Source organism: Phyllostomus hastatus, unplaced genomic scaffold (assembly GCF_019186645.2).
Source record: "Phyllostomus hastatus isolate PE091 unplaced genomic scaffold, TTU_PhHast_1.1 phas_contig_152, whole genome shotgun sequence".
Lineage (NCBI taxonomy): Eukaryota > Metazoa > Chordata > Mammalia > Chiroptera > Phyllostomidae > Phyllostomus > Phyllostomus hastatus.
The window spans coordinates 10,837,382-10,850,106 of NW_025333622.1; the positions used below are offsets into that span (position 1 = coordinate 10,837,382).

At 36.1% G+C, this 12,725-nt stretch overlaps 1 protein-coding gene across 3 annotated transcripts in view; it reads right to left on the bottom strand.

The window, feature by feature from the left end:
• CEP83 (centrosomal protein 83) overlaps positions 1-12,725 on the bottom strand; it is a 130,296-nt gene that overhangs the window by 34,396 nt on the left and 83,175 nt on the right. For all 3 annotated transcript variants that reach the window (XM_045830521.1, XM_045830519.1, XM_045830522.1), the window contains 3 exons: positions 7,579-7,693; positions 6,200-6,344; positions 5,937-6,086 (listed from right to left, as the gene is read on the bottom strand). In XM_045830521.1, coding sequence (XP_045686477.1) covers positions 5,937-6,086; positions 6,200-6,344; positions 7,579-7,693 — 410 coding nt within the window. The remainder of the gene's footprint in view (positions 1-5,936; positions 6,087-6,199; positions 6,345-7,578; positions 7,694-12,725) is intronic.

The window sequence follows — 12,725 nt, forward strand, 5'->3', positions numbered from 1 at the left end:
TAGACTGCGGAGGTCCTCACTGAGGACTGAGGAGTCCCAGCCCCACACCAGGCTCCTCAACAAGAATACCAGTGCTGAAAAGAAGATTTCCCACGTCTGGCTGTGAAAATCAGCAGGTTTTGTCAGGTGTTGTAGAAGGCTGTTGGAGTCCCAGCCACTCCTATTAAAGGGCCCGTGTAAGATTTAGTCTCTGACAGACTCACTGACTCTGAGCTCCAGCACTGGATCAGCAGCTCCAAAAGTTCCAGGGGCCTATGGGAGGAACTGAATTATCTGGCTTCAGAGCAAAAGCTGGAGGGGCAGGTCTCTAAGGACTAAAGTGCTGGCAGACCCACTGTTCCTTTATTGAGCCCTCCCTCCACCCAGCCTGCAGGCACAGGCAGGCACCAAATCTGAGTCTTGATCAAACTTGTCCCACACTGGCAATCCCTTAGAACCTGCCCTACCCAGCCCGTGGACCAGCCAGAACCTCTTTCAGGGGCTATTTCTCACAAGGTACCAACTTCAGACCACACAAGAGACTTTCCTAAAATCTCTTAAAGGTTCACACACCTCAAACAAGCATGCCTTACATGCCTTGTATCTCTTGCTAAGTGACCCTGGAACTAGAGGCAGCCTGCCTCAGATCATAGCACAACCTCTCCCAGGTACCTGAAAGTCTATCATGGACAGCTGCCAACTGCCTACTAGGTGGCCCAGGTGGGCACAGGCACAAGTAGCAGAAAACACCCAATGAAAACAGCCAAAAGAAAAAAGAAGTTTTAAAAAACAGGATAGTCTAAGGGACCTATGTGACAACATCAAGTGTACCAACATTCACATTATAGGGGAACCAGAAGAAGAGAGAGACCAAGGGATTGAAAACCTATTTGAAGCAATGACTGAAAACTTCCCTAATTGGACAAAGAAAATAGACATACAGGTCCAGGAAGCACAGAGTCCTAAACAAGATGAACCCAAAGAGGCCCTATATCAGACAAAATTAACTTTTAAACAAAGACTATCAAGAGACAAAAAAAGACATTTCATATTCAATCACCAAGATACAGAAGCAAACTAAGTGTCCACAGATGGATGGCTAGATAAAGAAGTAAATGAAGTTAGAGAAAGACAAATACTACATAATTTCACTTACAGGTAGAATCTAAAAAACAAAAGAAATGAAAAAATCAAAACAGAAATAGACACATTGATACAGTGAACAAACTGCTGGTTGCCAGATGGGAGGGGTTTAGGATACTGGATGAAAAGCTAAAGAGATTAAGAAACACAAATTGGCAGTTACCAGAACAGTCACGGGGATGTATGAGCAGTACAGAGAATAGAGTCAACGATATTGTAATAAACATGGGTGGTGCCAGGTGGTACTGGACATACTGGGGGCAGGGAAGGATCACTTCATAAGTTATAGAAATGTCCGACCACTATACTGTACACCTAAAACTAATATAATATTGAATGTCAACTGTAATTGAGGGAATAAAGCATGTATACAAAATAAGAAATGACCAAGGGAAAATAAGCATTGAAAAAGTGAAATTAAAAAATAAAACACCATTTTTCAGACCTTTGTGCAAATAAACTTGAAAACAAAGAACAATTTTTATGAAAATGCAGATTATCAAAACTGATCCAACAGAGATAGAGAACTTAAACAGTCTGATTTCTATCGAAGAAACACAGTTATCAAAGAACTATCCCAGAAAAAGGTACAAGCCTAAATGATTTCACAGGGGAATTCTACAAAGATTTCAAAAGCCAGATAATTCCACTGTTCCCTATTTGTCCCAGAGCATTGAAAACCAAGGAGATCTTCCTAATCTTTTTTATGAGCAAGGATAACATCGATACCTAAGCCTGATAAAGACATTACAAAAGAAAATTATAGACCAAGTACTGCATAAAGCATCATCAAAGAGAACACACTGCCACCTTAAACAAAGATTAGAAATTATGGTGGGTTAAAGATTCAGACATCCATTATTATACTATATTAATAGTGCCAGAGGAGGAAAAATGATTTTCTCCAGAGATGCTAAAAACCTTTAACAATTTGCAATATCAGGGCCAATAAAAAAAAATCAGGAAAATAAAAATTGATAAGGTAACTTTCTTAAATCATAAAATATACATACACTTTAATCCTAACGCTAGCTTCCCAGTGAAAATATAGAAGAGACTTTTCCACTTGATCAGGAACAAGGCAAAAACTACCCAATGCTGCGTTGGAGGTGCTTGTCAGTATAATTAGATAAATCAATGAGAGGCATACGAATTGGGAAAGAAGTAAAATTATCTGTATTTACAGATGATATGATATATATCTGAGAAATGCTAGGTAACTCATAATAGAACTAAATCAATAAAAGACTTTAGTAAGTTAGCAAGATATATAATTAATATATAAAAATTGATAGTCTTCATAAACAAACAATAACAAACTAGAGAACAAAAATAAAAATAACAAACTAGAAAATAAAAATATTTACAACAGCAATGAGGAAGATTAAGTATTTGCGAATAAACAAGAAATGTGTCAAAACTACACAAAGTATTAGAACTCTCCTGAAAGACACAAAAGTATATTTCAATACATGGGAAAAAAATCTGTTCATGACTAGAACTCAACATCACAGAAGTATCAGTTCTCCCCAAATTAGTTTAAAATTTTAAAGAAATCCCAATAAAAATACCAACAAACTATTTTATGGAGCTAGTTACTGATATTCAAGTTCATATCAAAAAAAAACAAACATAAAAGATCAGTCAAGATAGAATAACCCAACCAGACATTGTAACACACTATAAAGACTTCAATTAAAATATTGTGGCAGTGGCTCCTGAACAGACAAAGAGACCAGAGAAACAGAACAGAAAGTCTAGAAAAATACTCAAGTATAAATAGAAATTTAAAATATGACAAAGTGTCTTTAAAATCATTGGGGCTCCCTTGCTGGTGTGATTCAGTTGGTTGGAGCCCTGTCCCGTAAACTGAGAGGTTTCCAGGTCCATCCATGGCCAGGGCATATACTAAGGTTCTGGGTTCAATTGCTGGTCAGAGTGCACATTGGAGGCAACCAATTGATGTTTCTCTCTCATACTGATGTGTGTTTAGTTCTCTCCCCACCCTCTTCTCTCTCTCTAGAAGCAATGAAAGAAATGTCCTCGAGAGAGGATTTAAAAAAAAAAAACACTGGGGCAAAGACACCTTTTTAATAAAAGACTGAAACAATTGGTTTATCATTTACAAAGAAGTAAAATGAAAAACCCACACCTCACAGCACATAAAGAATACACTCCAAATAGATCAAGGATCTCAATAATGCAAATACAAAACCATTCAAGTGCAAAAAAGGGAATTCCTCTTAACCTCAGTGCAGGACAAGACTATGACTTAAAATCCAGTGTCAATAAGATGTTAGTAATTTTTATTACAATAAAAAGTTTGTATGACCAAAAAACCCCACAAAGTCAAAAGACTGACAAATTGGGAAAAATATTCGCAACACATGTCAAAGATAAAAGGCTAATATTCCTAATAAGAACCCCCCAAAAGTAAGGGTAATAAAACCGAATCCAATAGAAAGTAATGAAAGACATGAACAGACAATTCTCCAAAAATATATAAAAATTGCCCTTAAGCATATGAAGAATCGTTCAATCTCATTCCTAAAGAGAAATACAAATTATGCTATACTGAGATGCAATGTGGCACAATTCTTTTGGAGGGAAATTTGCAATATCTAACAAAATGACACAGGCATTTACCTTTTGACTCACCTACTATTCACATCAGGAATTTACCCTGAAGATACACCTCCAACAACATGAAAAGACATACATAAACAAGATTAAGATTATTGATTGTGGCAGTGTTTGTAATCACAAAATATTGGAAATTAAATGCTCAAACCTGGGAGAGCTCTTGAATAAATGTTGCTACATACACACAACAAAGTGCAATGCAGCTATAAAAAAGAATGAGGAAAATATGTAACATGGAGCAATTTCCAGAAAATACTGACAAGAAAGAGGGAAGAAAAAGAAACTGTGTTTCTCTCACTCATGGGGTAGGGAGGAACAGGAGGAATAAACTAGAAACTCATGAGATTAATTTGGGGGGCCAGGTAAGGTGAGGGATGGGAAAATGCTAACATGGAAATGGGGAGTGGCACCATTTTTTAAAATGAATTCTTTAAAGAATTTTTTTGTATTGTTCTTTTAGAGCCATGTTGATGCTATTTTAGAACCACATCTAGTTAAATAAAACCAATAAAGATGAGGTGGAGACCCAAAATAAAATAAAACAGGAAGAAATGAACCAAAACAGAACTTAAAAAGTGTTTTATAAATAAAAAAATATAATCCCACTGAAGGGAGGTTTGGAGAGAAAAGACTTCAGAAACACTGGAAGGCAGAGCCCGACTATATATATACCCAAAGGCTAATGGGAAAACCAGAGCTGCACACAGTATTACACACTAGCAAATAGGCTTGTTTTTCAGTTATGAATCAGCAGTTGTCAAAACCATGTGTATTCTAGGACTGAGAAAATAAGTAGATACATTGCAAATAATGACAGCCACATTTCTCATTGTCAAAGAAAGGGGTTGCAAATAAGAAAAGCAAAGGCTAGAATGAACACCATGGTGTTGAACTGGAACTGGAAATATGAACTCATGATTATTAACATATATACATAGAGGAAAATAAAAAAAACAGATAAACATGTGTTGTCTGTGTATACATAAATATATTTCCAAGTTCAGTTCACTGAGAGGCCTTGAGGCCATGACAATGCAGTATCAATAAGTACACCTAGAAGTGAAATTTTGATTTCTAAATACAATTGTCCAATGTACTATGAAGGAACCAGAGCACCTTAAAGAAATAACCGATTCCAGGCTTGGGGCAGGGAAAATATAAGGGAGTCCAGAACATCTTGTGATGTCAGAACACAGAGACAAACTCAAAACTGATGGGGTCATGTCAAAAGTACATAGAAATCAACTTGGAAGAGCTTCCAGTGGCCAAATCTGAGGCAATATGAACAAAAATAAATAAATTATAATAAGAGTATACCCCATAGAATAAAATAAGAATCCATGTGTCCAAACTGATATGAAGACAACATTTAGAAAGAAGGGAAAGCCCTTCTTTTCAGGAGAAGTCCAACTAATTAAATGTAGAAGGAATGATGAAAAGAAAAACATCTTTCTGCAAACACTAAAGTAATAATTGTTCCAGGCAAGAAGTACCAATGGATACTATAAAATTAGTCAAAAAATGTATGATGTGAATATTTACAGTCTCAAAGTACCCCCCGCCCCCATAATCACATTACAAAGAGGAGAAAGTAGTCATTTAGAGTGAAAAGATCTGGCAGACACCACTTTAACCCGGTGATTAAAGTTAACAACACCAATAAGGGGACAAATCACATCCCTACTGATATGATGCACTGAGGACATGTGGCTTTGACTTTGCTTACTTTTACTAAACATGAATAACTTGAGTTTAATTAAATGTATTAATTAGTAGAATGTAAGACAAACTCTAATCAGGGGATAATCTGCAAAATAACTGGCCAGCCCTCTACAAAAGTGTTACTATTATCAAGATTAAAGAAGAGTAAGTAACTGGCAATGTGTAATTCTGGGTTGGAGCTTGGACCAGAAAAAGGACATTAGTGGGATGATTGGTAAAATTTGAATGAAGTCTATAGGTTTGTTAACAGTAATGTTTACTTGATTTCCTAACTCTATTAATGTTAACTTGGTAGCTTTGGTTATTGTAATATAGTTATGTAAGACGTTAATATTTGGAGATCTGGGTGAAGACTATATGGGAATTCTTTGTACTATTTTTACAATGTTTTGTTGGCTCTGACATTATTTCAAAATAAAAAGTTTAAAATAGATATACACATATATAACCTAATACTTTGAAGTTCCCTTCTGGCTGACTCTTCTGCCATCTGTGAAGCCCGCAATTTCTCTTCACACTGATCCTTCTCAGACTGCCTCCAGACGTCATATTCCACTCTCATTTTCTCTAAATCCGCTAATCTGTTCTCGAGTTCTAGCCTAAAACAACAGATGACAATTATGTTACCAAAACTACAATAAAGATAATATGACAGCAAAATATGTTCATTTGTAAGAAGATTTAACACAAAATAAGGTAATTATGTACTTACTTTTCATCTTGTAATTCCACAACTTTCTGATAACCTTCTTCCTTGGCAGCTTGTACTTTACGTATTAATTCTCGATCCTTTTCTAATAAGAGCATTTTGTGGTGTTCAACAGCTGACTTGAGAATTTCATTATCTGACTGTAATCCTAATATTTTTTAAGGAGAAAAATGTGCTATACTCAATCTTATTAAGATGAAAAATCACATGAGCAAATTTCGTAAGTTGGTAAGACAATTAAAACAGTATAGAAAGTAAGAAACTCTAGATATATTTTCAAAAATTGATACACTGATAAACTTTTCATAAGAGTGAAACAAACTAAAACTCAGAATTTTTCTATTTTATTTAGACTACAGAAAAAACATTAATAAAAGGTTATATATATATATATATATATTTACTCCTTTGAATCTTTGGAGCTAGGGACATCAGCATGGACAATAGCCAAAGAGGTTTAAGTACTTATTTCACCTCTGAAAGGGCTCTGTAACCTAAGCCCCACAGAGAACATCCTCATAAAGCTGGTTAGAAGCAGAATGAATAAAATCATAGAACCCTTCAAAATCTATCACATAGACTTTGTCTAACAGCAGGACTGTTAGATTTCTAGTAGAAATATAAATTGGAAGCTTTCAATTTTGTCCAATGGATTTACAACTCTTCCTTGTAATGAGATGACAAGCATTTTGCAGATAGAACTAAAATTTGTTATTTAACTCTAATTTTAAAAAGAGTACAGAACTGGATCCCAAGCTCCTTAAGTTCCTAAGAATATCTACTCCCCAACTCTATGTAAAATCATGAGTCAACATCAAGTATAAATTAATAATGAAAACAATCATTCATCATAAGTTGTATCTGAAACTACAGAGGAGTTAAACTAAAGACCAACTTGAGGATACTTACAGGCCAAAGGCAGCTTATTTAAATACTCAAGAAAAGTCAGAAATAATATAATTTCTGGGGAATCTTGATGAGAAACACATTCTAAACACTAAACTGAAGCTTAAAAATAAGCCTAGGCTGAACTAGGCTCAATAACTGGCCCAGGGTCTACCTAAAAAAAATTTTTTAATGTAAAAATGGGGCTTGGAACATGATCTAAATAGATTTAAAATTACAAACTCAGGAAGTATGGAATTCTCATTGTAAAATTTCATTTAATTTATGCATTAATCAAGTAACTATAACATAAACATCAGATTGATTTTTAAAAAGATTACAGAATGAACATTCAATATATAAACAAAAATAATCCATATTTGCTCTAAAATTAAAACTCAAGCTGAAAATCTGAAAGTAAAAATTCAGTGTGATCTATTTTAATAGTTTTAGTTTATATGTGAAAATAATAAAAAGCATGGGAAATTATATATTACCATCCAGTTCACTTTGAATCTTATTTTTTTCTCTTTCTAGCTCACTCTTAGCTCTTGCTGTTTCCAGTTTGATGTCTGTTATTTCTAGTTTGTTTGAATGTTTAAGTTCTTTTACCTGTTGATAATTAGAAATTGAAATTACTATTGGTTATTTTCTTGCCATTAACTGCTCCCCTAACACATCAGTAGAATGAGACAGTGTGGTGGTGGAGGAGTGCAGTGTAAGCTCCTTCCACCAGGGAGGTATTTCAGTGCCTGGAATGAGCCTTGGCATCAAGAGAACAGTTTTTTCCTAAAAAAAAAAAGCAAGTCCTTTTAAAAAGAGTGTTGGTGACAAAAAGGATTCCAGGTGTAAGGAATAGCACCTAAAATGTTACATAGGTATAAGGCCATGGTCTGCTTGAAAAATAAGCAAATGTGTTATAGGTAGAGCAAAAGTCTGAGCAGTGGCAGGGAATAAACTTTATATGCCATATAAAAGGGTTGTGTATCCTGTTAGCTATTAAAGGTGGCACAGTTAACTTTGTTTCAGAAAATTAACTCTGACTGCAAATATGTTGGACCAATTAAGAGGCAAAGGGGAGAGAAGGGTCAATGAATTTGGTTACCACATAATGTACGTGACATGCGTATGTGCGCACACATGTGTGACGGGTAGTGGGAGGAACAAGTATAAAACTCAGAAATCTAATTTAAACCTTTACCGTCAAAATCTGATTATTTTAAAGCCCCAAGTGAATGTAAATAATTGTCAATATTTTCCTCATAATTAACCTATCATATACCAATTTTCAGTCTTCCCTGAGACATCCCTTTTGGAAGTTGAATAATTCTAGTTCATAAGCAGCATTCCTTTAGTCTTTCAATAAACATTTACTGAGCATCTGTGACGTGCTATGCACTGTTTTAGCAGCTGGGGATAGAGCAGCGAACAAGAAAGCTTTCTCTCTCCAATCGTCCTCACTACCCAAACATTTTCCATGTCCCTTCCCTTTGGTAAGGTGCTTCCAAAATTAGGTATAATAGTATCAGGATGATTTAAAAAATACAGATATAAAGGTTAGACAAACCTTCATTCTGACATACTATATTAATGTATAAAAATATGAAATCACACTAGAAAACCGTGAATGGATGATTTACTTGAGTGTAATAATAGTTTAAAACACTGGAGCTGGCAGTTAGAAGGAAATCAAGAAGTTGGCCTAGAGTCCTGGCCAGTGTGGCTCAGTTGGTTGGAGCATTGTCCTGTAAACCGAAAGGCTGTAGGTTCAATTCCTGGTCAGGGCACATACCCTAGGTTGCAGGTTTGGCTCTGTTGGTGGGAGGCCATACAAGAAGCAACCAATCGATGTGTCTGTCTGTCTCTCTGTCTCTGTCTCTCTCTCTCTCATAAATATTTCTCCCTCTCTCTCCCCCTCCCATTCCCTTTCTCTCAAATCAATAAGCATGTTCTGGGGTAAATAGAGAGATCCTAGAGATAAAGAGAGCAAGAATGAGAAAGAAAATCCATCTGTGAAACATTTTGAAATCATTGTAAGGAATGGTTTGATGCAAAATCCCCACTTAAAGGTTATAAATAGAAAAGCTTTACTGCTAACCACATTAAGATGCATCCCTTTCCAAATTAACTTGTAGATTGTTAAATGACACTACAAAAAACAAATATCTTAGGCTGATGTCAGTTTTGCATTTTGAAATCTTTCTAAAGTTATTTTCTATGAAAGCAAGTCTCATAGAACAATGCTTAACTACATGAAAGCAGCTAAGAAATTATATTTATTTAAATACTTGTATTTTCTGTAGATTGGGTTTCACTACATTATAATTTCATGGACAGGGAGAACTTAAACTATAAGTGCTTTAAATTTCTGACCACAATAAAAATCCATTCTCTGTGATAAATGTAATTGTAACTTGCTAATACATACTAACTGTAAAAGGTTAGGAATGGCATAATAGCTCACTAACAAACTACACTGTGGCTGCTTTAAATATAAAGTGAAAAAGTACAGTCATCTTATGTTGTAGAATCTTGATTAGTTTCAACAAGAACTACGAAATAAAAACCTATTTCTTAATTCTGATTTCACCCTGACATTTACTGAAAAGGGAAAATACTTCCCAAATAAGTATTTTGGAAAGTAAGTACTGAAACAGAAAGAACAATGGACAGGAAGTCAAGCTAGAGAAGTCTGTCCACAGGCCTACTTTTATCATTAAACCTGAGGTATACGCTCAAGCAGGCACTTGTCCTCTCAGCATTAGTATTTACTCAGCTATGTACCTAGGCAAGTTTTTCTTTAGTGCCAAATTTGTATAAAATAATGAATGCACTTATACTAATATTAACTTCCTAAAATATATTTAAAGGAATGATTTTATTTAATAAGAATGAAAAATTCCTTAAAGTATTTATTGCTGAAATATGACAGGCACACTTCCTAAGAGTGATCCGAACCAAATCCCGAACAGTCACAGCAACATTTCTTTCTCCCCCGACGTCCTTGGTTCTTAACCTTCTTAGTGATCAGGTCTCAAAAACCATAGGGAAACTAGGGATCTTTTCCTAAACAAAATGTACAATGTTAAAATGCTGTATATAATTTCAAGAGATTCACAGTCTTCTGAAGCTTTTTGGGTCAAGCTACCCTGTTTTAGTTTTTCTTGTGTTTCTTCTCCCCCACAATATTTTCCATATAGATTATGGTCCAGTGCAAATTTGCTTTATGCTTTTGACACAGAATGCAAGTACCCAGAGATCTCTGCCTAGCACTATCAAAACTTTAAGAAATGATAAAAAAATATAGCAATAGTAGACATTATACAAGGTTTCAGAATCTGTTAAATTACATATACACAGAGATATGCAAAAAAACTATATATAAGCAACAAATAGAAATATAGTTGAAAAATGTATTAATCAAGAAGCTCTTGATGCAAGTCCCAGAGATAATACTAGTATTCTCACTTTTTTTCAAAAGTCTGAGATGGTATGACCTCATTAATTTAGCTAATAAGGATAACTCCTAATAAGGAGGCTTCCTTAATGATATTTTATTATAGAGTTCTAAAGATCAAACCCTTCATGAGGTAACTAAGATGAAATATCTTTACAGTCATCATTCTCAGACCATCTTTAGTATATTTTTTAAATCCAAGACTCATAGTCACATTGACTTAACTCCATCAAGAAAGCTAACATTGACAAATTTGAATACACCCCAGGTGTTCCTTTGCATTGCAAATAACCCATTTGCTAGAATTGCAAAAGAATGTTGATGAAAATTTCAAGATGCAAAGAAAACTGACAATCATGTTTGAAATATTATTTTAAAATTTATTCTCCTTCCCTGGCTGGTGTGGCTCAGTGGACTGAGTGCTGGCCTGCGAACCGAAAGGTTGTCGATTTGACTCCCAGTCACAGTTCACGCCTGGGTTGCAGGCCAGGTCGCTAGTTGGGGGCCTGTGAGGGCCAGCTAGATGATGTTTCACACATTGATGTTTCTGTCTCCCTCCCCCCCTAAAAATAAATAAATAAAATCTTTAAAATTCATTTTTCAATGAAATCTTTTGACATGCAATATTTCAAATGAACACTTGGCTTATCTAAAGTTAAGGAGTGATTTTTAATACACCATTTATATGCAAAATAATGCAAGTGTGCTTTTAAAAGACAGGCAACTCTTAGCAGTGTTCATTAATGAGCTCTTCTTCCTTCAGGAGAATAGAAGAAATCATCTTTGTGATAACTCTAAAAAGAAGGACCAACAGAGAAGGCTGTGTACAGAAAGAAAAGGAAAATCAGGGTCAGGACACAAGGAAAGCCAGGAAGCTCATGTAAAACATGCTGCAAGGAAAGTATCTGGTAATCTCCAAGAGAGTTAGAAGCCACAGCAAAAGCCAGCTTATCCAATGTCCTACTGCTCCATCCCTGGTTGAGGTTATTCCAGCAATTCAGCTCAGCTACTCAAGTCCATGTTGGGAACAAGGAAATTAAGAACTAAATTTAACCTTAATAGACAAGAACCACATTGTAGCTAAAAAGAAATGATAAAAGAGACAAAGTACAGTTAAAGCAAACATCCTGTGTCTAGCAGACGCTCTCCCCTGGGTAGGCTAGATAAGCAGTGCTTTGTAGTTTTTAATGAGAAAATAGAAAACTAGCTAGCTAGAGCCAGGAGATTACTAGGTTAATGAACAAACATCCCGCCTTGCCACCTTATGAAAGAATGCTTGGTTTGAAATTCCCGCACGCGGTCTTTGTAAGCGAATTACTAACTGCCACGTCTGCTTCTGTATAACGCTTGCTTGCCTGCCCATATATAAGAATGTAGTTGTAAGCGCTTGTCGCGGCTCTCGTTTGCAGCTCCTTGTGGGCACTGTGTCGCTGGACACTTTGAGAGTTCGCCCCTGTGCAGGTTAAACTAGGCCAATAAAGTAACATCTTTGATACCCTGAGAGTCTCTGATATTTGTTCTTGCGTTTGCTGGATGCTACAGTCCACACCAAGAGAGTTAGAAGCCACAGCAAAAGCCAGCTTATCCAATGTCCTACTGCTCCATCTCTGGTTGAGGTTATTCCAGCAGTTCAGCTCAGCTACTCAAGTCCACACACTGTTCGGAAAATACTGAGTACTCACTACTTTTGTTTCTTCCTTTTTTAAAAAGATTTTATTTATTTATTTTTAGAGAGAGGGAAAGGGAAGGAAAAAGAGGGAGAGAAACATCAATGTGTAGTTGCCTCTTGTGTGCCCTCCACTTGTAACAAGGTGCAGCCAAGAGGGGGACACCAAATAGGGATTTGGAATGGGGTCCAGAACTAAGGGTGTCCAGGAAATATTAGGATGTCCTCACCACCCCCCCCCCGCAACAGGTGTGAGTTGGGGGAAGGAACAGAGCAGAGACATTGAGAGCTGTTTCACATAGCAACAGCTTTGCAGCTAACCTCTGGCATGGTCATTTAACATATCTATAACCTTTAACTGGTTGCATAGATATGTTAAATAGCTCTGAGCCAGGGGAATGGAAGTAACTTCCCCACCAAGACATAACTGGGGGGCAGGTCCCCCGAGTTACAGCGCCTGCGTGGGAGCTTGGAGATGATTGGCTCCATGACATAGGGCCATACCTGCCCAGACTCATGAT